We start from the raw sequence: 24,009 nt of genomic DNA, 5'->3' as shown, positions 1-24,009 counted from the left end.
CAAGCAGAGCAGTGCTGCTGTTCCTCCGAGATGACCTTTCTCACCCCTCTGTCCATTCCTTCCATCCATTGCATCTTGCAACTAAGCAGTGCCACCAGTGTGGGAAAGGATTTGCCTCTCTCCTCAGTGTTTGCTCAAGGCTTGCTGCTGGCTCTCCTCCAGCTCTGACCTTTGAGAGGTGTTCAGCTTCTGTTGCAACTGCACAGCTAAGCTGCTAACAAGAAGTGTGTGCTCAGCTGTACTGGTGTGAGACAGGAAAATTCAAAATGACAGCTGTAGGACACAAGGAGAGAGGAGCTCAGGGCTCAGACAGACACTCATGGTCTCAGTTACCTCAAGGTTAGGCATACAGAAATCAGACCTTTGGAAAAGGCCTTGGGGGTGCTGGGGGATGAGAAGCTGGCCAGGAGCAGGCAGGGTGAGCTTGCAGCACAGAAGGCCAAGGGCAGCCTGGGCTGCATCCAAAGCAGCATTGCCAGCAGAGCCAGAGAGGTGATTCTGCCACTTTGCTCTGCTCTGCTGAGACCTCACCTGCAGTGCTGTGTGCAGCTCTGGAGCCCTCAGCACAGGAAGGACATGGACCTGATGGAGAGGGTCCAGAGGAGGGCCAGGAAAATGCTCAGGAGGTTGGAGCAGCTCTGCTAGGAGGCCAGGCTGAGGGAGCTGGGGGTGTTCAGCCTGCAGAAGAGAAGGCTCCAGGGAGACCTAAGAGCAACCTGCCAGGACCTGAAGGGGGCTGCAAGAAGGCTGCAGAGAGACTGTTTGTAAAGGCCTGCAGGGACAGGAGCAGGGACAATGGCTTCAAAGTAGAGCAGAGCAGATTGAGATTGGGTGTGAGGAAGAAGTTGTGCAGCATGAGGGTGGTGGAACACTGGAAGAGGTTGCCCAGGGGTGTGGTTGAGGCCCCATCCCTGCAGATATTGAAGGTGAGGCTGGACAGGGCTGTGGGCAACCTGATCAGCAGGGGATGTCCCTGCTGAGTGCAGAGGGGCTTGGACTGGATGACCTTTGGAGGTCCCTTCTAGCCTGGACCATTCTATGATTCTATGATCTCCTAAGAGCAAGGCTGAGTGCAATTGCTTCCCACAGCCAGCAGGAACCCTGTCAGCAGCTTCAGAAAAGGCAAAGCTCCTGTCCAAAGCCAAGCATGTGACACACAGGCAAGCTCTGTGCTCTGCAATGCTAGGTCTGTGTGGCAGCGTTCTGTAATCCAGCCTCAGTGAGATCAGGGAGCTGACCCAGCCCTGACTTTGATTTGAGCCACATTAGGGGATTTGGTGGCCAACCCTCTATTTATTACTGGGGACGGAGGGGAACCACTGACTGTTCCATCCAGTGGTGCAGCCCAGGCTGCCTTTGGCCTTCTGGCCTTAAGTGTGATCAGAACAATAGAATCACAGAGCTGTCAGGGTTGGAAGGGACCTCAAGGCTCATCAAGCTCCAACCCCCCTGCCATGGGCAGGGACACCTCACACTACAGCAGGTTGCTCACAGCCATATCCAGCCTGGCTGCAAAAATCTCCAGGCATGAGGCTTCTACCACCTCCCTGGGCAACCTGTGCCAGTCTCTCACCACCCTCACTTCCTAGTATCCAATCTGAATCTCCCCTTTTCTAGGTTCAGAAAATGATGTCTAAAGCTTTTGAAAATGCTTTTAAAATGTTTGACATGAGTGAGGGAAAGAATGAAAAGGAAATGTTGAAAGCATCCCAGATGCAGAGGATTCAATTCCTGGGCAGCACTGTTTGATCCTCAGTGTATGTTTCAGTCCATTAGCAATTGATCTTTGTGACATTTGGAATTGCAGAGCAGCTCTGGCTGAATGTTTTTTATGATTGGTACAAAATGTTCACTACTGGGAATGAAATTTCTCCTGGCTGTGATTGTCCATCTGTTTTACAGCTCTTTTCCTGCTTTCTGCAACACATACATTTTGATTCTTCTTTAAAAAAAACTAAACCCAGTGAGAGGAATTCTTCTGTAAAAAGAACCCAAACAACCCAACGTGAAATTACATCCTGGTAAGAGCTGCTGCCTGCTGGGCATGCTTGGCACTGCTCCTGTGGTGCAGACCACTGGGGGGTTGGCACTGATGGTCACCCTGATAGGCACAGGTTGGGAGGGGATCTGCTGGAGAGCAGCCCCAAGGAGAAGGAGCTGGGAGTGCTGGTGGACAACAAGTTCTGCATGGGACACCAATGTGCCCTGGTGGCCAAGAAGGCCAATGGGTTCCTGGGGGGCATTCAGAGGAGTGTGTCCAGCAGAGCCAGGGAGGTTCTCCTCCCCCTCTCCTCTGCTCTGCTGAGGCCACACCTGGACTACTGCATCCAGTTCTGGGCTCCCCAGTTCAGGAGGGACAGGGATCTGCTGGAGAGAGTCCAAGGGAGGGCTCCAAGGATGCTGAAGGGACCTGGAGCAGTGCCTGGGGAGGAGAGGCTGAGAGCCCTGGGGGTGTTTAGTGTGGAGAGGAGAAGACTGAGAGGGGATCTGATCAATGTCTATCAATAGCTGAGGGCTGGGGATCAGGAAGGAAGGGAAAGAAGGGACAGGGACAGGCTCTGCTCAGTTGTGCCCTGGGATAGGCCAAGGGGCAATGGATGGAAACTGCAGCACAGGAGGTTCCACCTCAACATGAGGAGGAACTTTTTCACTGTGAGGGTGACAGAGCACTGGGAGAGGCTGCCCAGAGAGGTTGTGGAGTCTCCTTGTCTGGAGCCTTTGCAGCCCTGTCTGGATGTGTTCCTATGTGACCTGTGCTGGATTCTCTGGCCCTGCTCTGGCAGGGGGGTCAGACTCTATGATCTCCAGAGGTCCCTTCCAGCCTCTAACATCCTCTGACCCTGTGATGGCAGCTCTGTGCTCAGGAGGGAGCTCTGCTTGCATTCTGGAAGTGGCAGTTTCTCCAAGCCCAAAAGGTTCATCCTCCAAATCCTTTAAAGCCCAGAAACTCATTGGCAAATCTATCTACATCTTTTCTTGCTCTCTTCCTTCTCTTGCCTGTCATCAGTGATCCTGCTCTTTGAAGGAATCTCCCAACCCTTTTGGACATTCCTGTTGTGTATATACTTGTGGTGCTTTTGGGTAGGAATGGTAGTTCTTGAGTTGTTTCAAATCCAATTCCTGGACAGACCAAGAAAGGTTTAGTTCAGGCCTTTGCAAACAGTCTCTCTACAGCCTTCTTGCAGACCCCTTCAGGTCCTGGCAGGTTGCTCTTAGGTCTCCCTGCAGCCTTCTCTTCTCCAGGCTGAACACCCCCAGCTCCCTCAGCCTGGCCTCACAGCAGAGCTTCTCCAACCCCCTGAGTATTTTTCTGGCCCTCCTCTGGAGCCTCTCCATCAGGTCCATGTCCTTCCTGTGCTGAGGGCTCCAGAGCTGCACACAGCACTGCAGGTGAGATCTCAGCAGAGGAGACGGATCCCTTCCCCCAGGAGGTCACATATCTGAGTCCGATTAAAGCAAGTCCTCCCACTTGTCAGTACCAACTGGGGCTGAACTGCAATCCCAGCTGCAAACGTAGCTTGGGGAGAAACCTTCAGGAAGCAAAGTTCACAGCAATTGAATGACCAGAAAAGTTAAGATACAACTGACACCTGAAGGCCAAAATGCAGAGCAATCACCATGACCTTTGGAGCCTTCCCCTCACTACAGCATCTGCCAGGAATCTGCATGCAGTGCTGGGGGAGGAGAAGCTCAAGAGGAGCCAGCAGTGAGCACTTGCAGCCCAGAGAGCCAAGCAGAGCCTGGGCTGCAGCAAGAGAAGTGTGGCCAGCAGGGCCAGGGAGGGGATTCTTCCCCTCTGCTCCACTCTGCTGAGACCACACCTGGAGCTCTGGGTCCAGTTCTGGAGCCTCTGTTCCAGGAAGGATCTGGAGGTGCTGGAAGGTGTCCAGAGAAGGGCCACGAGGATGACCAGAGGGCTGGAGCTGCTCTGCTCTGGAGACAGCCTGAGAGAGTTGGGGTTGTGCAGTCTGGAGAAGAGAAGGCTCCCAGGAGACCTTCTTGTGGCCTTCCAGGATCTGAAGGGGGCCACAAGAAAGCTGGGGAGGGACTTTTGAGGGTGTCAGGGAGTGATAGGACTGGGGGGGGAATGGAGCAAATGGGGAGATTCAGATTGGATATTAGGAAGAAGTTGTTCCCCATGAGGGTGGTGAGAGACTGGCAGAGGTTGCCCAGGGAGGTGGTGGAAGCCTCATGCCTGGAGGTTTTTGCAGCCAGGCTGGATGTGGCTGTGAGCAACCTGCTGTAGTGTGAGGTGTCCCTGCCCATGGCAGGGGGGTTGGAACTGGCTGATCCTTGAGGTCCCTTCCAACCCTGACAATTCTATGATTCTGTGATTTGCCTTCCATGACAGAACACCTTCCCTTTTCCACACCAGAGCACTGCAGAAATCATTTCTGATGCACAGGAGCCTCTCTTGTGCTATTTGAGCCCACACACAGCATTCAGGTAATGCAGAACAACACCCCTGAGCGACCATGAGCTACCCACGAGCTCAGCAATAGCAAGAGGGAGATGTTCATATGTTTCCCTTCCTTGCTTGATTTATTATTCTTAATTAAGTCCTGGTTTGTTTATGGGGCATTCTAGACGCAATTATTCTTGCTTACATTTCCATATCCCTAGGCTGCCATGCTACCTTGTCTGCTCAGTTTGGGGTTTAATGTGATTTACAGGCTGTAGAGAAGGGCAGTTGGCTCAGTTAGGGAATACCTGGGAGAGGATTTCACTTTCAAAAAGCCAACCAGCAAGAAACAGATAAATCCCCCAGAGCCTCTGAGAGGTCCTTTTGTCACCACCCTTCTGAGAAGCATTCCCATGGAATCTCAGATAAATCCCTGTTGCAGTCTCAACTAAAGTCAAAGGATGATAGAGGTCGGAAGGGACCTCTGGAGATCTTCCAGTCCAAACCCCCTGCCAGAGCAGGACCAGAGAATCCAGCACAGGTCACACAGGAACACATCCAGACAGGGCTGGAAAGGCTCCAGACAGGGAGGGAGACTCCACAACCCCCCTGGGCAGCCTCTTCCAGGCCTCTGTCACCCTCACAGGGAAAAAATTCTTCCTCCTGTTTCCATGGAACTTCCTCTGCCTCAGCTTCCACCACTGCCCCTTGTGCTGGCATTGGGCATCACCCAGCAGAGCCTGGCTCCAGCCTCTGGGCACTCCCCCTGCACATCTTGAGCAACAGCAATGAGGTCACCTCTCAGGCTCCTCCTCTCCAAGCTCCAGAGCCCTCAGCTCCCTCAGGCTCTCCTCATCAGGAAGATCTTCCACTGCCTTCAGCATCTTTGTGGCTCTGTGCTGGACTCTCTCAAGCAGTTCCCTGAGGTCCTTCCTGAACTGAGGGGCCCAGAGCTGGACACAATATTCCAGATGTGGCCTCAGCAGGGCAGAGGAGAGGGGGAGGAGAACCTCTCTGGACCTACTCACCACAGACCTTCTAATCCAGCCCAGGATGCCCTTGGCCTTCTTGGCCACCAGAGCACATTGCTGGCTCATGGGCAACCTCCCATCCACCAGCACCCCCAGGAGTACCCCAGGAGTACCTGGGAGTGCTGGTGGACAACAAGTTCTGCATGGAGACTGAGAGGGGATCTGATCAATGTCTTTCAATAGCTGAGGGCTGGGAGTCAGGAAGGAAGGGACAGGGACAGGCTCTGCTTAGTTGCACCCCAGGACAGGACAAGGGGCAAAGGATGGAAACTCCAGCACAGGAGGTTCCACCTCAACATGAGGAAGAACTTCTTCCCTGTCCACCAGCACTCCCAGCTCCTTCTCCTTGGGGCTGCTCTCCAGCAGATCCCCTCCCAACCTGTCCTGCTGCAGTTTCTTCTTCCTTCCCAGCTGCAGGACTCTGTACTTCTTGTTGACCCTCATTAGGTTCCTCTCTGCCCAGCTCTCAGTCTGTCCAAGCCTCTGAATGGCCTCACAGCCTCCAGGGGTCTCAGCCAAGCCTCCCAGTTTGGTATCATCAGCAAACCTGCTGAGGAGACTCTGTCTGTCTGTCTGTCCCCTCATCAATGTCACTGATGAAGACGTTGAACAGGACAAGACCCATCACTGATCTCTGGGGATTTTCACCCTGCAGTGTGAGATGCACTGTTTGCATTTGGATTTCTCCTTCCTACATGGCAGTAGCTTTACCTTTAGCTTTCCCTCCCTGTGCTCAGGAGAGGATGGAGAGCTCATGGAGAGCTTTGAAGGTGCAGGTGGCTACTGTCACTGTGCATTCAACCAGGTTGTGTGCATTCTGTTGAAAAACTTGGAAGAAGGGAACTGCTTGAGAGAGTCCAGCACAGAGCCACAAAGATGCCGAAGGCAGTGGAAGATCTTCCTGATGAGGAGAGCCTGAGGGAGCTGAGGGCTCTGGAGCTTGGAGAGGAGGAGCCTGAGAGGTGACCTCATTGCTGGTGCTCAAGATGTGCAGGGGGAGTGCCCAGAGGCTGGAGCCAGGCTCTGCTGGGTGATGCCCAATGCCAGCACAAGGGGCAGTGGTGGAAGTTGAGGCATAGGAACTTCCATGGGAATATGAGAACATTTTTTTTCCCTGTGAGGGTGACAGAGCCCTGGACCAGGCTGCCCAGGGGGGTTGTGGAGTCTCCCTCTCTGGAGATATTCAAGACCCACCTGGATGTGCTCCTGCTCTGGCAGGGGGGTTGGACTGGATGAGCTTTCAAGGTCCCTTCAGCCCCTAGCACTCTGTGATTCTGTGATTCCCTCTCCTGCTGCAGGGCCTCTCACCTCTTAGGGCCCAGGCCTGTTTTTCCTCCCCTTCCTTTTCTCCTCTGAAGGCAGAGGAGTGGAGCAGCTTGTGACTTTCAACTCCTTCCCCATCTCTGCTTCTTCCCAAGCTGTCACTTTGGCAGTTCCCTTTCACCTGCCTCACAGAGGCTCTGCAGAGCCTTTTTATAGGAATCTGAAGCAGTTTCTAAAGTCACTGCTCACTCCTCTCTCATTTCTATTATTTTTAGCTCACTTCTGATGATTTTTGTAGCTCTCCCAACCCTCTCCTCACAGAGCCAGCTATACTGTTACCAGCCACTTATTTATTGCTCCTACTACTCTTTACATGCCCATTTAAACTGCATTGGCCCCAGATGAGCACTAAATGCTGAGAGCTTCCAGCTGCAGTCTCTCTGCCCATTCCCGAATTAGAAAGAAGCTTGATTACTCTGAAAGCACTGATGCTAAGCAGCCCCACAGAAAGCCCACTGGGGGCTCTGATCTGCTCTCTGTGCCTTTCTTTCACTTTCATTCTCCTGAAGAACTGAAGGAATGGATGCTGAAGGAAAACACGGACCTGCATGCCCCTGCATCTCAGCCTCACCTACAGCAGTGTTTAACTACACAGAAAAGAGACAGGAGAATTATTTGGCACTCTGTTAAAACTGCCACCTCTCCCTCATGCTCTCAGACACTTCACTTAGCTCACACATAGGGCAGAGACACAATTCCACCAGAATTTATGCTCCACCACACTTTGTTATGCTCTCTGTGCTCTTTTTTCACTCTTTCTCTCCTGAAGAACTGAAGGAATGGATGCTGAAGGAAAACACAGATCTGCAAGCCCCTGCATCTCAGCCTCACCTACAGCAGTGTTTAACTGGACAGAAAAGAGACAACAGAATTATTTCGGTTAGCTCACACTTAGGTCAGAGACAATTCCACCAGAATTTATGTTCTCTGTGCTCTTCTTTCTCTCCTTAGGAACTGAAGGAATGGATGCTGTAGGGAAACACAGACTTGCAAGTTCCTGCATCTCAGCCTCACCTACAGAAGTGTTTAACTGGACAGAAAAGAGACAGGAGAATTATTTGGCAGCCTGTTAAAACTGCCACCTCTCTCTCATGCTCTCAGACACTTCACTTAGCTCACACATAGGGCAGAGACACAATTCCACCAGAATTTGTTATGCTGCCTACAACAGCCCACTGAGAAAAGGCAATAAAAGGCAACTAAATGCTCATTTGAGCCTGCAGTAATGGGAGCAAGGGATCATTGCCTCTGCTGCCATTAGCCCACACACCTTACTGCCTCTGCATTCCACTCCTTCTCCTAACACCTACCAGCCATCCATTACCTCTAATGATGGCTGGAACACCAAGGCCAGGTATAAGTCACTGCTTGGTCACAACCTCACTTAACTTCCACCCTAGGGCACTGACCTATGCAATATGTTGGCTTTTTTGGCACCACTTATCTTTCCCTTTCCCCCCAGGCCTGCTGCTTTCCTGCTTGTACATTGATGTCAGAGAGTCTCTCCTGCTTCTCTGTGTCCCATGGACACTGTCACTGTCTTAAAGCAAAAGGATCAGGTCAGGAAAGGTTCAGGTCTTTGTAGTCCAGGTTCTGAACTCAAACAGAATCACCTGGCCCCTGGCAAAGGCACAGTTCAAAACCTGAGCTGAGACAGGCTCCTAAACTACAATGGGTGTCAGCCTTCTTGCGCACCATGGTGCCATCCAGAGGGACCTGGACAGGCTGCAGAGCTGGGCCCAAGCCAACCTGAGGAGGTTCAACAAGACCAAGTGCAAGGTCCTGCAGCTGGGGCAGGACAATCCCAGGCACCGATAGAGGCTGGGCAGGGAATGCCTGCAGAGCAGCCCTGAAGAAAAGGCCTTGGGGGTGCTGGGGGAGGAGAAGCTCAAGAGGAGCCAGCAGTGAGCACTTGCAGCCCAGAGAGCCAAGCAGAGCCTGGGCTGCAGCAAGAGAAGTGTGGCCAGCAGGGCCAGGGAGGGGATTCTCCCCCTCTGCTCCACTCTGCTGAGACCACACCTGGAGCTCTGGGTCCAGTTCTGGAGCCTCTGTTCCAGGAAGGATCTGGAGGTGCTGGAAGGTGTCCAGAGAAGGGCCATGAGGATGAGCAGAGGTCTGGAGCTGCTCTGCTCTGGAGACAGCCTGAGAGAGTTGGGGTTGTGCAGTTTGGAGAGAAGGCTCTGAGGAGACCTTCTTGTCGTCTTCCAGGATCTGAAGGGGGCCACAGGAAAGCTGGGGAGGGACTTTTGAGGGTGTCAGGGAGTGATAGGACTGGAGGGGGTGGAGCAAAACTAGAAGTGGGGAAACTGAGATTGCATGTTAGGAAGAAGTTGTTCCCCATGAGGGTGATGAGACACTGGCACAGGTTGCCCAGGGAGGTGGTGGAAGCCTCATGCCTGGAGGTTTTTGCAGCCAGGCTGGATGTGGCTGTGAGCAACCTGCTGTAGTGTGAGGTGTCCCTGCCCATGGCAGGGGGGTTGGAACTGGCTGAGCCTTGAGGTCCCTTCCAACCCTGACAGCTCTGTGATTTTAGGAGCCTAAGCATCCCCTGACACCACAAACTCCCAGAGGTACCACAGTCAAATAACCAAGCCCAGGGTGGTAGTTTTGAGCTAGTCCCTAACTCAGATACTAATTGTGAATAGCAATCTCTAGAGACTTCTGAGTGTAAGATAAATAATGAAGGGACTGGATATGGAATAATAACAATAGATAAGTTATTCCAATTCCATTGTGGATTGAAAACCTTCTATCCTGCAGCAGAGCTGTTTTGGGCTCTCTTGGCTGCTGGATCTTGCTGCTTCACTCAGGGGATTCAGGCTGTGCTATCTTCCTTCTGACCTTGAGCCTTTGCTATTTGGTTTCTGTAAGAGGCACAGAGGGAAGGGAGAGGCTGAGCTTTCCTTGGGGCCCTCTGTCCCTAAGGGGAACTTGTGTGAGCTCTTAAACTGTGTCTGTAAATGTAACTACACTCTGTACATGTTTACTGCCTTTTATACTATAACACTGAGGTTCTTTTGTAAATGCAATTCCGTTTTGACTTCCAAATTCTGAATGTGGTGTATTTTCTCTCTTGGGGCAGAGTTACTGAAAGGGAAATGGTTGGGAGGGGATCTAATTCAACCTATAACACCTAGCAAGGAAACAACTTTCCCCAGTGCCAGTGCCAAGGCAGAAGATGTCACACATAATTCATGTGACAAAGAGACAGCTGGGGCTGGCTGGCATCATAGGTTGTGGTGAGCCAGCTGGGCACAGTGCAGGGACAAGGTTCAACAAGGGCAAGGGGAGAGTCTGGCACCTGGGCAAGAACAACCCCATGGAGCAGGAGAGGTTGGGGACTGAGCTGCTGGAGAGCAGGGAAGGGGAAGGGTGGATGGGAGGTTGCCCATGAGCCAGCAATGTGCTCTGGTGGCCAAGAAGGCCAATGGCATCCTGGGGTGGATTAGAAGGGCTGTGGTCAGTAGGTCAGAGAGATTCTCCTCCCCCTCTACTCTGCACTGCTGAGGCCACATCTGGAAGATTGTGTCCAGCTCTGGGCCCCTCAGTTCAGGAAGGACCTCAGGGAACTGCTTGAGAGAGTCCAGCACAGAGCCACAAAGATGCTGAAGGCAGTGGAAGATCTTCCTGATGAGGAGAGCCTGAGGGAGCTGAGGGCTCTGGAGCTTGGAGAGGAGGAGCCTGAGAGGTGACCTCATTGCTGTTGCTCAAGATGTGCAGGGGGAGTGCCCAGAGGCTGGAGCCAGGCTCTGCTGGGTGATGCCCAATGCCAGCACAAGGGGCAGTGGTGGAAGCTGAGGCAGAGGAAGTTCCATGGAAACAGGAGGAAGAATTTTTTCCCTGTGAGGGTGACAGAGGCCTGGAAGAGGCTGCCCAGGGGGGTTGTGGAGTCTCCCTCCCTGTCTGGAGCCTTTCCAGCCCTGTCTGGATGTGTTCCTGCGTGACCTGTGCTGGATTCTCTGGTCCTGCTCTGGCAGGGGGTTTGGACTGAAAGATCTCCAGAGGTCCCTTCCAGCCACTAACACTCTGTGATTCTGTGAAATGCTCTACCAGACTCAGGACTTCAGGCACAGTGCAGGTCTTGGGCAGTGTGCAAGAGATTGTGGCATACACCTTGACTCAGAAAGAGGCCCCAGTTCATTCTGACCTCCCTTGGGTGTATTTGCAGTTGCTGGGACTGAGGGTAAAGGGTTTCACCTGGAAGATGACTTTTACTACTCAGACTTACAGCCACAGGCTAAAGTGTCTGTGCATCACAAGGCTTCAGCCACTGTACTCTGGTGGCAGAAATAACAGAACCAGCTCCAAAAAAGCAAGCAAAACAAAAAGTATCAGCGGCAAGGATGGCATTCCAGGAGAGGGCTTCTGGCCTGCCTAATTGGCTTGGCAATTTCTACAACCCTAGAGCACTTGGGTGTCCCTGCATGGGCTCCACTTCTACACCACATCAGCATTCTGGTGCTACAGCCCATCCCCAGCCACCAACCAAGCAGCCAAGTCTGAATCTTGGGCCCCTGCCCTCTAGACCCATAGACATTTGCCAGCAGCACCTCTTAGAGCATTCCCAGGTTCCATTCCTCCAGCAGGAGTCAGCAAAACTGTCCCCACATTCCCTAATCCCATTGCAATTTGAAGCACAGGGTCAAAAGAGAAGGAATTGTTCAGGCTGTGTGGGAAATTGCTTTATCACTCCAAGAGACACCTCCTAGCTCAGGGGGAGGTTTCAAAGGGGACTGACAGATACTGGCACCTGCTCTGGAAGAAGGGAGAGATGGCAGTGCCACACCTGGGGAATCTGGCACAGTTTAATGGTTGGTCAGTATTAAACCAAGGAGGGAGAGATGGCAGTGCCACACCTGGGGGCTCTGACATAGTTCCAATGGGTGCTCAGTGCCAAACTAAGGAGTGAAGGATGGCAGTGCCACACCTGGGGGCTCTGGCACAGATTAATGGTTGGTCAGTGTTAAACCAAGGAGGGAGAGATGGCAGTGCCACACCTGGGGGCTCTGGCACAGTTTAATGGTTGGTCAATGTTAAACCCAGGCAGCTCCTGTTGGTGTGGGCTGCAAGCTCTGCTGTCAGCCTGCAGGCCTGCAGCAGGAAGAGCTGTTCCCAAAGAAAACTCCTCAGAGTGATTAACACAAACCTTCAACTCCCACCTTTTGAGTGCAATTTACCCAATGGCTCCCATCCCAGACTAGACAAAGTGTTTGCTTAGCTAATAAAGGCCCTGGGCCTGGCTGAGGGTTCAGGCAGGTGTCCTAGGTGCAGTTCCCTGTGTGCAGGTGAGCCCTGCAGCAAGCTCTGCCCCACCTCAGCATGCCAAACACCTCTTACACCAGAGCAGTTACCTTGATGCTCAGCAGCCTGGTCCCAGCCCTTGAGAAACTCCAGCGATCAGCAGGCACACTGCAAACCTCCAGTCTGCCTTTCAAAGCCTTCAGCACTTTGCAAGCTGCCCAAATCCTCGTCATCTCCAGCAGCTGCAGCTGGGGAGCTCCAGTTGAAAGCAAACAAAGCAAAACCCACAGCCTGCCTGTGGGGCTCCCTCCAAGGATTGCTGCAGACAGCTCTCTGGCCGAGCCACAGCCACTGTGTGCTGGACTGTGCAGCACTGCCCTACACCTTCCCAATTTATTCTGCCAGTCAGAGTCTCAGGGGCAGCCCCACCTCCTCCTGCCCCTCCTTGTAGAGCTGCTTGCTGAGACAGCCCTTGTGACACCACTCCTCAGGTGGGTCTCTGAGCACTGGTGTAGGGGTTGCATCACAGGCCAGACACTGGGCTCTGCCTGCTGGAAGAGAGCAAAACCTGCCAGAAAAAAAAAAAAATCACAGAATGTCTGAGGCTGGACTAGAGCTCTGAGCTCATCCAGCCCAGCCTAGGACCCAACCACACCACCTCGACCAGACCATGGCACTGAGCATTTTCCTGGCTCTCCCTTGGACTCTCTCCAGTAGGTCTCTGTCTCTTTTGACCTGGAGAGCCCCAAGCTGGACACAGGATTGCAGCTGTGGTCTCACATCCATGGAATCAAGGAATAACAGAATTATTCAGGCTGGAAAAGACCTCTGAGATCATCAAGTCCAGCCTACGTCCTAACAACACATCATCAGCTAAACCAAGCCACCAAGTGCCACATCCAACCTTGCCTTAAACACCTCCAGGGATGGTGACTCCACCACCTCCCTGGGCAGTCCATCCCAGGGTCTGATTGCCCTTTCAAGCAGGAAGTGCTTCCTAACATCCAACCTAACCCTCCCCTGGCACAGCTTCAGGCCATGCCCTTTCCTCTTGTCACAAGTTGTCTGGGAGCAGAGCCTGACCCCCACCTGCCTACAGCTTCCCTTCAGCTGGTTGTAGAGAGTGATAAGGTCCCCCCTGAGTCTCCTCTTCTCCAGGCTGAACACCCCCAGCTCCCTCAGCCTCTCCTCATCAGCCTTGCCCTCCAGTCCCTTCCCCAGTCTGGTTGCTCTCCTCTGGACCTGCTCCAGCACCTCAGGATCTCTCTTGCAGTGAGGTCCCAGAGCTGCACACAGTGCTGGAGGTGAGGCCTCCCCAGTGCCCAGCACAGGACAGAATTCCATCCCTGCTCCTGCTGCCCACACTGCTCCTGATCCAGGCCAGGATGCCCTTGGGCTTCCATGCCCCTGGGCACACTGCTAGCTCCTGTCCAGCTGCTGTCCCCCAGCACTGCCAGGTCCTTCTCTGCCAGGCTGCTCTCCAGCCACTCACCCCCAGTCTGTAGCCTGCTGGGGATGGTGTGGAGTATGACACAGACTTACAATCAATTACCTCTCAAAGCTTCTTTGCTGTTATAAAAATAGCAGCTAAATGGACGTGGTTGGAGTTCAGGGGCTGAAGTCCTCCAGAGTTACCTGACAGCAGTAATTACTTTGTCAAGTCTCCTTGCTCTCCTGCCCTGGAAATGTTTTTCAGTCAGTTAAGAAGATGTCCCTTCCCCCCTGTCCTAGCTCAATGACATTGCACAGCCAGACAGCAACAATTTGCTGAGGAACTTCATGAGAAACATCCATTCCATAGCCATGGACCTGCCCCAATCTGCACCTGTCTGTATGGTTGTGCTGGTTTGAGGCCAGACAGATCCTCTCTTGCCCCGAAAGGGACAAAAGAATGACACTCACACAAACAGATTGGAGAGTGATGGAAAGTTTAAATGGAAAAGCAATTGGTGAAGCTACAGAGAACTACAAACTACAGCCTAAACTGCCACATTCCACCCCTTATTTCATACCCATAATTCCTGCACCCAAAACATATCATCAAATTAGAAACAATCCTTAGATGACATGTCTGGCAAAGTCCAGGTCCTCATCTGGGCATCCTTCCGCAGAGTCTCTCCCTCAGGCTCAGGTAACAGTTCCATTTCAGTCCAGCTCTTCTCCCTCATCCTGTGGAACCTCCCAGCGACGCAGAGTTCATTCCTCGGCACGGTGAACTCTTCATGGATCCGATGGACATCCTGGCCACCTGGAAACAACCTCACAACTTCTCAATCAAACATCTCTCTATCCACTCAAGCGGCATGTCTCCACCCCTTGGGGCAATCGAGTCAGAACAATCAGGCTCCTCGACTCGACTCCTTCCACCCCTTGCAGGCAACAGCACGCTGAGACTTTCCAAAGCTGCACGGACCTTTCCCAAGCCCAGTGCTGACCGCTTCCAGCCGCGGCCCGAGGCTAATACGGATGCACACCACGCACAGGCACACCGCTCCCCCTGAGCGTACGCATGCCAAGGCATGGAGGCATCCGGCTACACAGCCCTCCCCCGGAGAGGGAGTGGCTGCACTGCAGCCAGCCAAGAAGAGAGGCGGAGCCAGGTGCTTAGGTGCCATTTTCGGAACACGTCCGAAAATCAGGGGAGAGATAACAGCGAGAGCCGCCGTCACCTCTGCAGCCGCGGTACAGATCCAAACCGTCGCCACCCCTCGGGCCACAAGAGCGGCTTTTCCAGCCAAAGCTACACTCGCTCCCTGGGCCCTCAGAAGCAGCTTTTGAACTGGAGCCACCACTCGCCTTCTTGATTACAGGAGCCACCGCTCACCGCCCCGCTGCGGCCAGCCCCCACCGCCGCGGGACAAGCCGACCCTGGTCTGCTTCCGACTGTCCCTCCCCCTTCCTCGGCTCTGCGCCGCTCTGCTCGCTGCTGGCGCCGCGGGGAACAAAAGGGAAAGGGACAGGCACCGCATTCTTAAGCTTTCCCCAGTGCCTGTAGCTATAAAGTTGCCAGTGCCGCCTTAGAACAGCAGACAGGATTCCACGCCATGGCTACACACCAGGGTGTCCCCTCGGAACCCATAAAACGCCCACACGGTCACCCCAGCAAAAAACCTTGAGCCCAACCACCCAATACGAACAATGCCCAGATACCATTTTAACTTTTCCACCCCTGCACTTCTCCAATCCAATTTGCAGAGTTCAGCACAGTAACCATCCTCTGCTTCCAAAAATCCGTGCTGGTTTGAGGCCGGACAGATCCTCTCTTGCCCCGAAAGGGACAAAAGAATGAGACTCACACAAACGGATTGGAGAGTGATGGAAAGTTTAAATGGAAAAGCAATTGGTGAAGCTACAGAGAACTACAAACTACAAAGCATAGTAGAAAAGAACATCCTAAAGCATACAGAACCCCTCACAGAATTCCCAAAAGCTTCCCAATCCTGCCTTCCTCCCACCTGAGGGCCTACTCAAACCCCCAGGGCTCTTTCTTCCCCTTCCCACTGCTAGGCAAGTCTCAGGCTGACCAGGTCTGAGATTGCCCCCCCCGCCCCCTCCATTCTCCTCCTGGCATTAGGCCTAGACAGGCCTAAGAGGCCTGAGATACTCCCCCGGCATTACCCGATAAGATAGGACATCTCCCAGGGGAGCAGAGAGGGAAGAAAGAGGAAGAGAATGACTCTGCAGATGGATTTATAGGGCGCCGTTTCCTGTGTCCACCCCTATTGGGCGGGCACCTGGGACACCAGAGGTGTATCTCATGCAGCAGTGGCAGGGGGCACCCAGCCTAAACTGCCACAATGGTAAAGCAAATGGTGCAGTGCAGAGCCCAGTGTGCAGCAGCCAAATGGCGCAGTGCAGAGCTCAGTGTGTAACAGCCAAACGGTGCAGTGCAGAGCTCGGTGTGCAGCAGTCAAATGGTGCAGTGCAGAGCCCAGTGTGCAGCAGCCAAATGGTGTGGTGCAGAGCTCAGTGTGCAGCAGCCAAATGGTGCAGTGCAGAGCCCAGTGTGTAACAGTCAAATGGTGCAGTGCAGAGCTCACTGTGCAGCACCCAAATGGTGCAGTGCAGAGCTCACTGTGCAGAAGCCAAATGGTGCAGTGCAGAGCCCAGTGTGTAACAGCCAAATGGTGCAGTGCAGAGCCCAGTGTGCAGAAGCCAAATGGTGCAGTGCAGAGCCCAGTGTGTAACAGCCAAATGGTGCAGTGCAGAGCCCAGTGTGCAGCAGCCAAATGGTGCAGTGCAGTGCAGTGCCCAGTGTGTAACAGTCAAATGGTGCAGTGCAGAGCCCAGTGTGCAGCAGCCAAATGGTGCAGTGCAGAGCTCAGTGTGCAGCAGCCAAATGTGCAGTGCAGAGCCCAGTGTGCAGCAGTCAAATGCTGCAGTGCAGAGCTCAGTGTGCAGCAGCCAAATGGTGCAGTGCAGAGCTCACTGTGCACCAGCCAAATGGCGCAGTGCGGAGCCCAGTGTGCAGCAGCCAGATGGTGCAGTGCAGTGCCCAGTGTGTAACAGTCAAATGGTGCAGTGCATTGCCCAGTGTGCAGCAGCCAAATCGTGCAGTGCAGAGCCCAGTGTGCAGCAGCCAAATGGTGCAGAGCCCAGTGTGCAGCAGTCAAATGGTGCAGTGCAGAGCTCAGTGTGCAGCAGCCAAATGGCGCAGTGCGGAGCCCAGTGTGCATCACCAAATGGTGCAGTGCAGTGCCCAGTGTGTAACAGTCAAATGGTGCAGTGCAGAACCCAATGTGCAGCAGCCAAATGGTGCAGTGCAGAGCTCACTGTGCAGCAGCCAAATGGTGCAGTGCAGAGCCCAGTGTGTTAACAGTCAAATGGTGCAGTGCAGAGCCCAGTGTGCAGCAGCCAAAGCTTTTCATCTTTTTTTCTTATCTCCTCCCCAGGGTGACCACTGGAAGTTATAAAAAGAAAAAAGTCAGCCTGAGGAGAAGCAGAAAGGCAAACAAATGTTGCAAGTCTTCCAATGAGGAGCTGCAGGGCAATGAAAATGAAGCCAGCAGGGCAATGTTGCTGGCTTGGGGGTGCTGTGTGTGGGGGGAGAGGCCAAGGCCATGTTAAGTAACTCCTGTGAAATGTTAACTTCCTCTCCTTGCAAAGCCAGCCCCAACCAGCCCTGCACAGACTGCTGCTATGGGCTGAGGAAGGAGGCTGGGGAGATAGGTTGTGTGCTTCCTTTTCAGAGCCAATGTGTTTAGGCCCAAAGGGAGATCAGTTCAGAGAATCACAGAATCACAGAATCACAGAATCACAGAATCAGCCAGGTTGGAAAAGACCTCACAGATCAAGTCCAAGCTATTACCTAATACCTAAAACCTCGTGACATCTAAACCATGGCTCCAAGTGCCACATCCAAGCTTTTTTTGAACACCTTCAGGGCTGGAAGGGACCTCAAGGATCAGTCAGTTCCAACCCCCCTGCCATGGGCAGGAACACCTCACACTACAGCAGGTTGCTCACAGCCACATCCAGCCTGGCTGCAAAAACCTCCAGGGATGAGGCTTCCACCACCTCCCTGGGCAACCACTGCCAGTGTCTCAGCACCCTCAAGGGGAACAACTTCTTCCTAACATCCAATCTGAATCTATCCATTTCCACATTTGCTCCATTCCCTGCTGGGCAGCACATCCCATGGCCAATTACTCTTTCTGTGAAGAATTTTCTCCTCACCTCCAGCCTAAACTTCTCCTGGTGCAGCTGGAGACTGTGTCCTCTTATTCTGGTGCTGCTTGCCTGGGAGAAGAGACCAACCCCCACCTGGCTACAGCCTCCCTTCAGGGAGTTGTAGAGAGCAAGAAGGTCTCCCCTGAGTCTTTTATTAGAGAAGAACTTTGCAGAAGAAGAGTTTCTTTACCTCCTGTTGCAGTTGAGAGGGACCTGCAGTGATCATCCAGTTCAACTGCCTGCCCACTTCAGGGCTGACCAGAAGCTCAAGCATGTTCTTAGCAGTATTGCCCACTGTCAGGATGTAAAAAGTTGCTCTCCAATATCAAGATTGAACTTCCTCTGGTGCAGCTTGGAGCCATCCCCACACATCCTGTCAGTGGGTATGAAATCTGTTGCAGTAAAAGAAATGTTAGAGCATGTTGTAACTTGACTATCCCCTGCTAAGGACAAGCTTAGTGGAATTAGGCTGGGAGTTACTTCATGTAAATACTCTGCAGGACAGCCAAGGGATCAGGTCCAGCCAACATGGATTCAGCAGGGGCAGGTCCTGCCTGACCAACCTCATCGCCTTCTGTGCTCAGGTGACCACCTGGTGGGTGTGGAGCAGGCTGGATGTAGTCTACCTGGCCTTCAGCAAGGCCTTTGACACTGTTCCCCACAGCAAACTCCTGGCCAGGCTGGCAGCCCATGGCCTGGACAGGTTCACTCTGTGCTGGGTTAGGAACTGCCTGATGGCTGTGCCCAGAGAGTGGTGGTGAGTGGTGCCACTGCCAGCTGGCAGCCAGGCACTAGTGGTGTCCCCAGGGATCAGTGCTGGGCCCCATCCTGTTCAATATCTTTATTGATGATCTGGACAAGAGGATTGAGTCCATCATCAGTACGTTTGCAGATGACACCAAGCTGGGAGCAGGAGTTAATCTGCTAGAGGGCAGGAGGGCTCTGCAGAGGGACCTTGCCAGGCTGGATGGGTGGGCAGAGTCCAAGGCCATGAGGTTTAACAAGGCTGAGTGCTGGGTTCTACACTTTGGCCAAAACAACCCCAGGCAGTGCTGCAGGCTGGGGACAGAGTGGCTGGAGAGCAGCCAGGCGGAAAGGGACCTGGGGGTGCTGGTGGAGAGCAGCTGAAGAGGAGCCAGCAGTGTGCCCAGGTGGCCAAGAAGGCCAATGGCATCCTGGCCTGCATCAGCAATAGTGTGGCCAGCAGGAGCAGGGAAGTCATCCTGCCCTGTGCTCAGCACTGGTTAGGTCACACCTTGAGTGCTGTGTCCAGTTCTGGGCTCCTCAGTTGAAGAAAGATGTTGAGATGCTGGAAGGTGTCCAGAGAAGGGCAGCAAGGTTGGGGAGGGGTCTGGAGCACAGCCCTGTGAGGAGAGGCTGAGGGAGCTGGGGGTGTTTAGCCTGCAGAAGAGGAGGCTCAGGGGAGACCTCATTGCTGTCTACAACTCCCTGAAGGGAGGTTGTAGCCAGGAGGGGGTTGGTCTCTTCTCCCAGGCAGCCAGCACCAGAACAAGAGGACACAGTCTCAAGCTGCACCAGGGGAGGTTTAGGCTGGAGGTGAGAAGAAAGTTGTTCACAGAAAAGAGTAATTGGCCATTGGGATGTGCTGCCCAGGGAGGTGGTGGAGTCACCATCCCTGGAGGCATTCAAAAAAGGATTGGATGTGGCACTTGAAGCCATGGGTTCGTTAGTCATGAGGTGCTGGGTGATAGGTTGGACTTGATGATCTTGGAGGTCTCTTCCAACCTGGTTGATTCAATGATTCTTTGATTCTGTGATTCTATGATTGTCTGATTCAAGGTGCTGGTCCAGAAGCCAATCCAAACCTGTCCTGTGTTCCAGTGTTTCAGTGGAGCTGTCTTTTTCCTCAAAATGAGCCTGATTCATTGAGGTGCTGGGAAGAAGCAGCCTGCTTTCCCTGAGGGCTTTTGTGGTCCAGGGAATGGGTAATTGTCCTACCACTGGCATGTGAATTGTGTTTCAGAGTGCCTGGCTGTGGTGACCTGGCGTTGTAGGAAATGTGTCTAATATGTTCTGCTGAGCTGGGGCTTATCTCTTCTTATGGAATCCTTGTCCTCGAGTCCTTGCTCCCATACATTCACAGATTGGATTGGATTGGATTGGACCCCAAAGCTCATCCAGTCAACCCCTCTGCACTCAGCAGACACATCCCCAATTAGATCAGGTTGCCCACAGCCCTGTCCAGCCTCACCTTCAATATCTCCAGGCATGGGGTCTCAACCACCTCCCTGGGCAACCTCTTCCAGTGTTCCACCACCCTCATGCTGCACAACTTCTTCCTCACATCCAATCTCAGTCTGCTCTGCTCTACTTTGAAGCCATTGTCCCTGGTCCTGTCCCTGCAGGCCTTTGCAAACAGTCTCTCTGCAGCCTTCTTGCAGCCCCCTTCAGGTCCTGGCAGGTTGCTCTTAGGTCCCCTGGAGCCTTTTCTTCTCCAGGCTGAACACCCCCAGCTCCCTCAGCCTGGCCTCCTAGCAGAACTGCTCCAACCACCTAATCATTTTTGTGGCCTCCTCTGGACCTGCTCCATCAGGTCCATGTCCTTCCTTGGGGGTGTTGGGGGATGAGAAGCTGGCCAGGAGCAGGCAGGGTGAGCTTGCAGCACAGAAGGCCAAGGGCAGCCTGGGCTGCATCCAAAGCAGCATTGCCAGCAGAGCCAGAGAGGTGATTCTGCCACTTTGCTCTGCTCTGCTGAGACCTCACCTGCAGTGCTGTGTGCAGCTCTGGAGCCCTCAGCACAGGTCCCTGTCTCTCTTGAACAGGAGAGCCCCAAACTGGACACAGTATTGCAGATGTGAAGGGCAGTGTCAGGAAAATGAAGCCAGGCTCTGCTAGGTGATGCTCAATGACAGCACAAGGGGCAGTGGTGGAAGCTGAGGCAGAGGAACTTCCATGGAAACAGGAGGAAGAATTCTTTCCTTGTGAGGGTGACAGAGCCCTGGACCAGGCTGCCCAGGGGGGTTGTGGAGTCTCCCTCTCTGGAGATATCCCAGCCCCCCCTGGATGTGTTCCTGTGTGACCTGCTCTAGGTGATGCTGCTCTGGCAGGGGGGTTGGACTGGATGGTGTCTGGAGGTCCCTTCCAGCCCTTAACACTCTGTGTTTCTGTAAGAGCTGTGCCTGGGCTGTGCTCTCAGTCATCGCCCTGGGAGCAGGCTGTCCTTTGGCTGGGCTTTATTGCCCCTGGGGCTGTGCTGGTTCAGCTGGCTCAGGCCTTTCTGAAGCTGGAGGACTGTCAGCCTGTTTCAGACTCTGCAAGGCTTTTCTCCACTTCTTCTAAGTCAGCTGATCTAAGGGGAGCTGCTGATCCCAGGGGCAATGGAGTTTGCCCCCTTTTCAAACCCTAGAGGCTTTTTGCTGCCTGAAGATAAGCTCCTGATCTTTGTCCCTTTGGAGTGAAGCATTGGCTCCCCAGCCCAGGCAGCAAAATGAGAGGACCCTGGGCTGCTCAAAGCCTTAAAGAAAAGTTTCATCTCCTTGAAAGTGACTTTTCCCTAACCTAACAATCCCTAACAATCTTATGGCCAAAGGCTCTCTTGGTTACTATTGATACACAGAATTTGGAAAGGAAGGGAGCTGCCAATGTAGGATATCAGAATTTACAAGAAATTTGCCATTTCCTTTATTTTTTTTTTCTCTTCAGAGCTGTTTCTCACATGGCCTTGGTTGGAGATTTTCAAGTGTTTTTCTGTGGGTTTTTTTCTTTGGTTTTTTGTTTGTTTTTCTTTTCTTTTTCCAAAATGAAAAGGCTTTGTTAGCTTTTAGAATCAGAGAACTGTCAGGGTTGGAAGGGACCTCAAGGATCAGCCAGTTCCAACCCCCCTGCCATGGACAGGGATACCTCACACTTCAGCCTGGAGAAGAGAAAGCTCCAGGGAGACCTAAGAGCAACCTGCCAGGATCTGAAGGGGGCTCCAAGAAGGCTGCAGAGAGACTGTTTGCAAAGGCCTGCAGGGACAGGAGCAGGGACAATGGCTTCAAAGTAAAGCAGAGCAGATTGAGATTGGATGTGAGGAAGAAGTTGTGCAGCATGAGGGTGGTGGAACACTGGAAGAGGTTGCCCAGGGAGGTGGTTGAGGCTCCATCCCTGGAGATATTGAAAGTGAGGCTGGAGAGGGCTGTGGGCAACCTGATCTAGTTGGGGATGTCCCTGCTGAGTTGGGGGCGGTCAGATTGGATGAGCTTTGGAGGTCCCTTCCAGCCTGGATCATTCTATGATTCTCTGCACTCGAGGCACCTCCAAACTCAGCTTCACTCCAGGAAGCACCCAGCTGCATTCAGACCACACCAGACACTGAAAGCCTTTGCAAAGAGCCATTCTGAGCATCTGAAAAGTGGTGGAAAGAGTTCAGCAGAAGTTCACAGCAGGTCAGCCTCTGAGGTATTCAAGAGAAGACAGAAATCTATAAGGGATTAGGGTGATTGGGTGACATTAGACATTTATAGTGGGCAGGATTTAAAGCACTTTGTGTAGAGGCTGTCTCTGGGGTTTTGGGCTCTACCACAGTTAATTCAGCTATCTAACAACAATGAATATCTTCCTCTCATAGGTGAGAGACTCACTGAGTCTACCTGCAGGAGGAAAGAGTGGGTGTAAGAGGGTCCAAGCTACAGGAAGGCTTCTAGAAGGCTGGTTTCAGGGACATGTTTTGGGCTGAAACTGAGCCACAGATTTTATCACAGCCCATCTCTGAGCAGTAAGACACTGACTGGTGTTTAAGAAAAGCCTGGACGAGGCACTTAGTGCCATGGTCTAGTTGATTAGATAGGGTTGGGTGATCAGTTGGACTTGATGATCTTGGAGGCCTCTTCCAACCTGGTTGGTTCTGTGATGCTGTGACTGTGCACTACCTGCTCTGCCTTGCTTTGCATCAGAAGGGGAATTGCTCCTTCCTCACCAAGCAACTGCCTTCCCTTTTGGAGCTGAAACCCCCAAATGCTGATCACAGCCCTCAGGAAGTGGACTTATTACTCAGCTTCCCTGAAGGAGAGCCGAAGTCCCTCCTCAGAGCCAGCCACCACCTCCCTCTCCAGTGATGGAAGAGCCACAGAAACACAGCAGTCAGCAACAAGCCTCCTAAGGGCAGGGGACAGCAATCAAGGTGAGTGATCCTGATGGGGAATGGAGGAGGAGTGATCTGCAGAGAGTGGCAGGCGCTCTGAGAAACAGCAGATGCCTGAACCTTAGCAGTCCAACAAAGGTGGGAGGTGACAGCACATCTTTACTGACCAGGAGAAAGCCAGGCTAATCTACTACCACAAAAAGGTGGATGGAGACAAAGAGGGTCAGGGGACTGTCACAGATCACAGAATCACAGAACATTAGAGGTTGGAAGGGACCTCCGGAGATCATCCATACCAAGCCCCCTGCCAGAGCATCATCACCCAGGGGAATCTGCACAGGAATGCATCCAGGTGGGGTTGGAAAGGCTTCACAGAAGGAAACTCCACAACCTCTCTGGGCAGCCTGCTCCAGGGCTCTGGCACCCTCATTGCAAAGAAGTTTCTCCTCATGTTGAGCTGAAACTTCTCTGTTCCAGTTTGTCTTCATTGCTCCTTGGCTTCTTGCTGTGCACCACCCAAAAGAGCTTGGCCCCCTCCACTTGACCCCCAGCCCTCAGCTGTTGAGAGACATTGATCAGATCCCCTCTCAGCCTTCTCTTCTCCAGACTAATCAGCCCCAGGGCTCTCAGTCTCAGATGCCAAAGAATTGCTGGATCAGAAAATGTCTGATCCATGTCTCCATTGCAGTGTCCCAGTCCCCAATGGTAGAGACACTGGAGACTGAAGGTTCTGTAAAAACACAGCAGCCAAGAATTCCCAAAAAAAACCCACTTGGGCATTCTATGCAACAGCAAATTCCATTACAAGAAAAGGGTAAGAGATACCAGATGAAACAGCAGAGTCCTTCAGTGTCCCTCAGAGTCCTAAGATCACCTGTAAAGACTAATTTCATTGCTCAGTGTCAAAAACACCCTGATCACTGCCACTCTACACTGTTCACATTGCTAAGCAAACAAGTCAGCTGTGATGCTTGTGCCACTGCTCATCTTGTAGGCATGTCAGGGTGAGAGCAGAGGCAGGGGGATGTCAGGGTGAGCAACCAGCCATACCCACATCATGCTTTTCACTGGCCACCACACCAAACTTTAAAGAAAGCATTAAGGATGCAAGAGTCCTCTGCAGACCCTGCTAGAAAGAGTCCAGAACAGAGCCACAAGGATGCTGAAGGCAGTGGTAGATCTTCCTGATGAGGACAGCCTGAGGGAGCTGAGGGCTCTGGAGCTTGGAGAGGAGGAGCCTGAGAGGTGACCTCATTGCT

The 24,009-nt window shown here is 52.9% G+C and overlaps 1 protein-coding gene across 2 annotated transcripts in view; it reads right to left on the bottom strand.

The window, feature by feature from the left end:
- Positions 1 to 12,230, bottom strand: part of CPS1 (carbamoyl-phosphate synthase 1) — a 191,361-nt gene extending 179,131 nt beyond the window's left edge. Inside the window, exon 1 of one of the 2 annotated variants that reach the window (XM_054380999.1) lies at positions 12,108 to 12,230. In XM_054380999.1, the coding sequence (XP_054236974.1) occupies positions 12,108 to 12,230 (123 nt within the window). Of the gene's footprint in view, positions 1 to 4,183; positions 4,194 to 12,107 lie in introns of those variants that run through there. The other variant, XM_054381000.1, reaches the window with a different exon arrangement.
- Positions 12,231 to 24,009: the final 11,779 nt, after the last annotated feature.

Source organism: Indicator indicator, chromosome 5 (assembly GCF_027791375.1).
Source record: "Indicator indicator isolate 239-I01 chromosome 5, UM_Iind_1.1, whole genome shotgun sequence".
In the NCBI taxonomy this organism is placed as follows: Eukaryota; Metazoa; Chordata; class Aves; order Piciformes; family Indicatoridae; genus Indicator; species Indicator indicator.
This window is presented reverse-complemented; position numbering and strand designations above follow the sequence as displayed.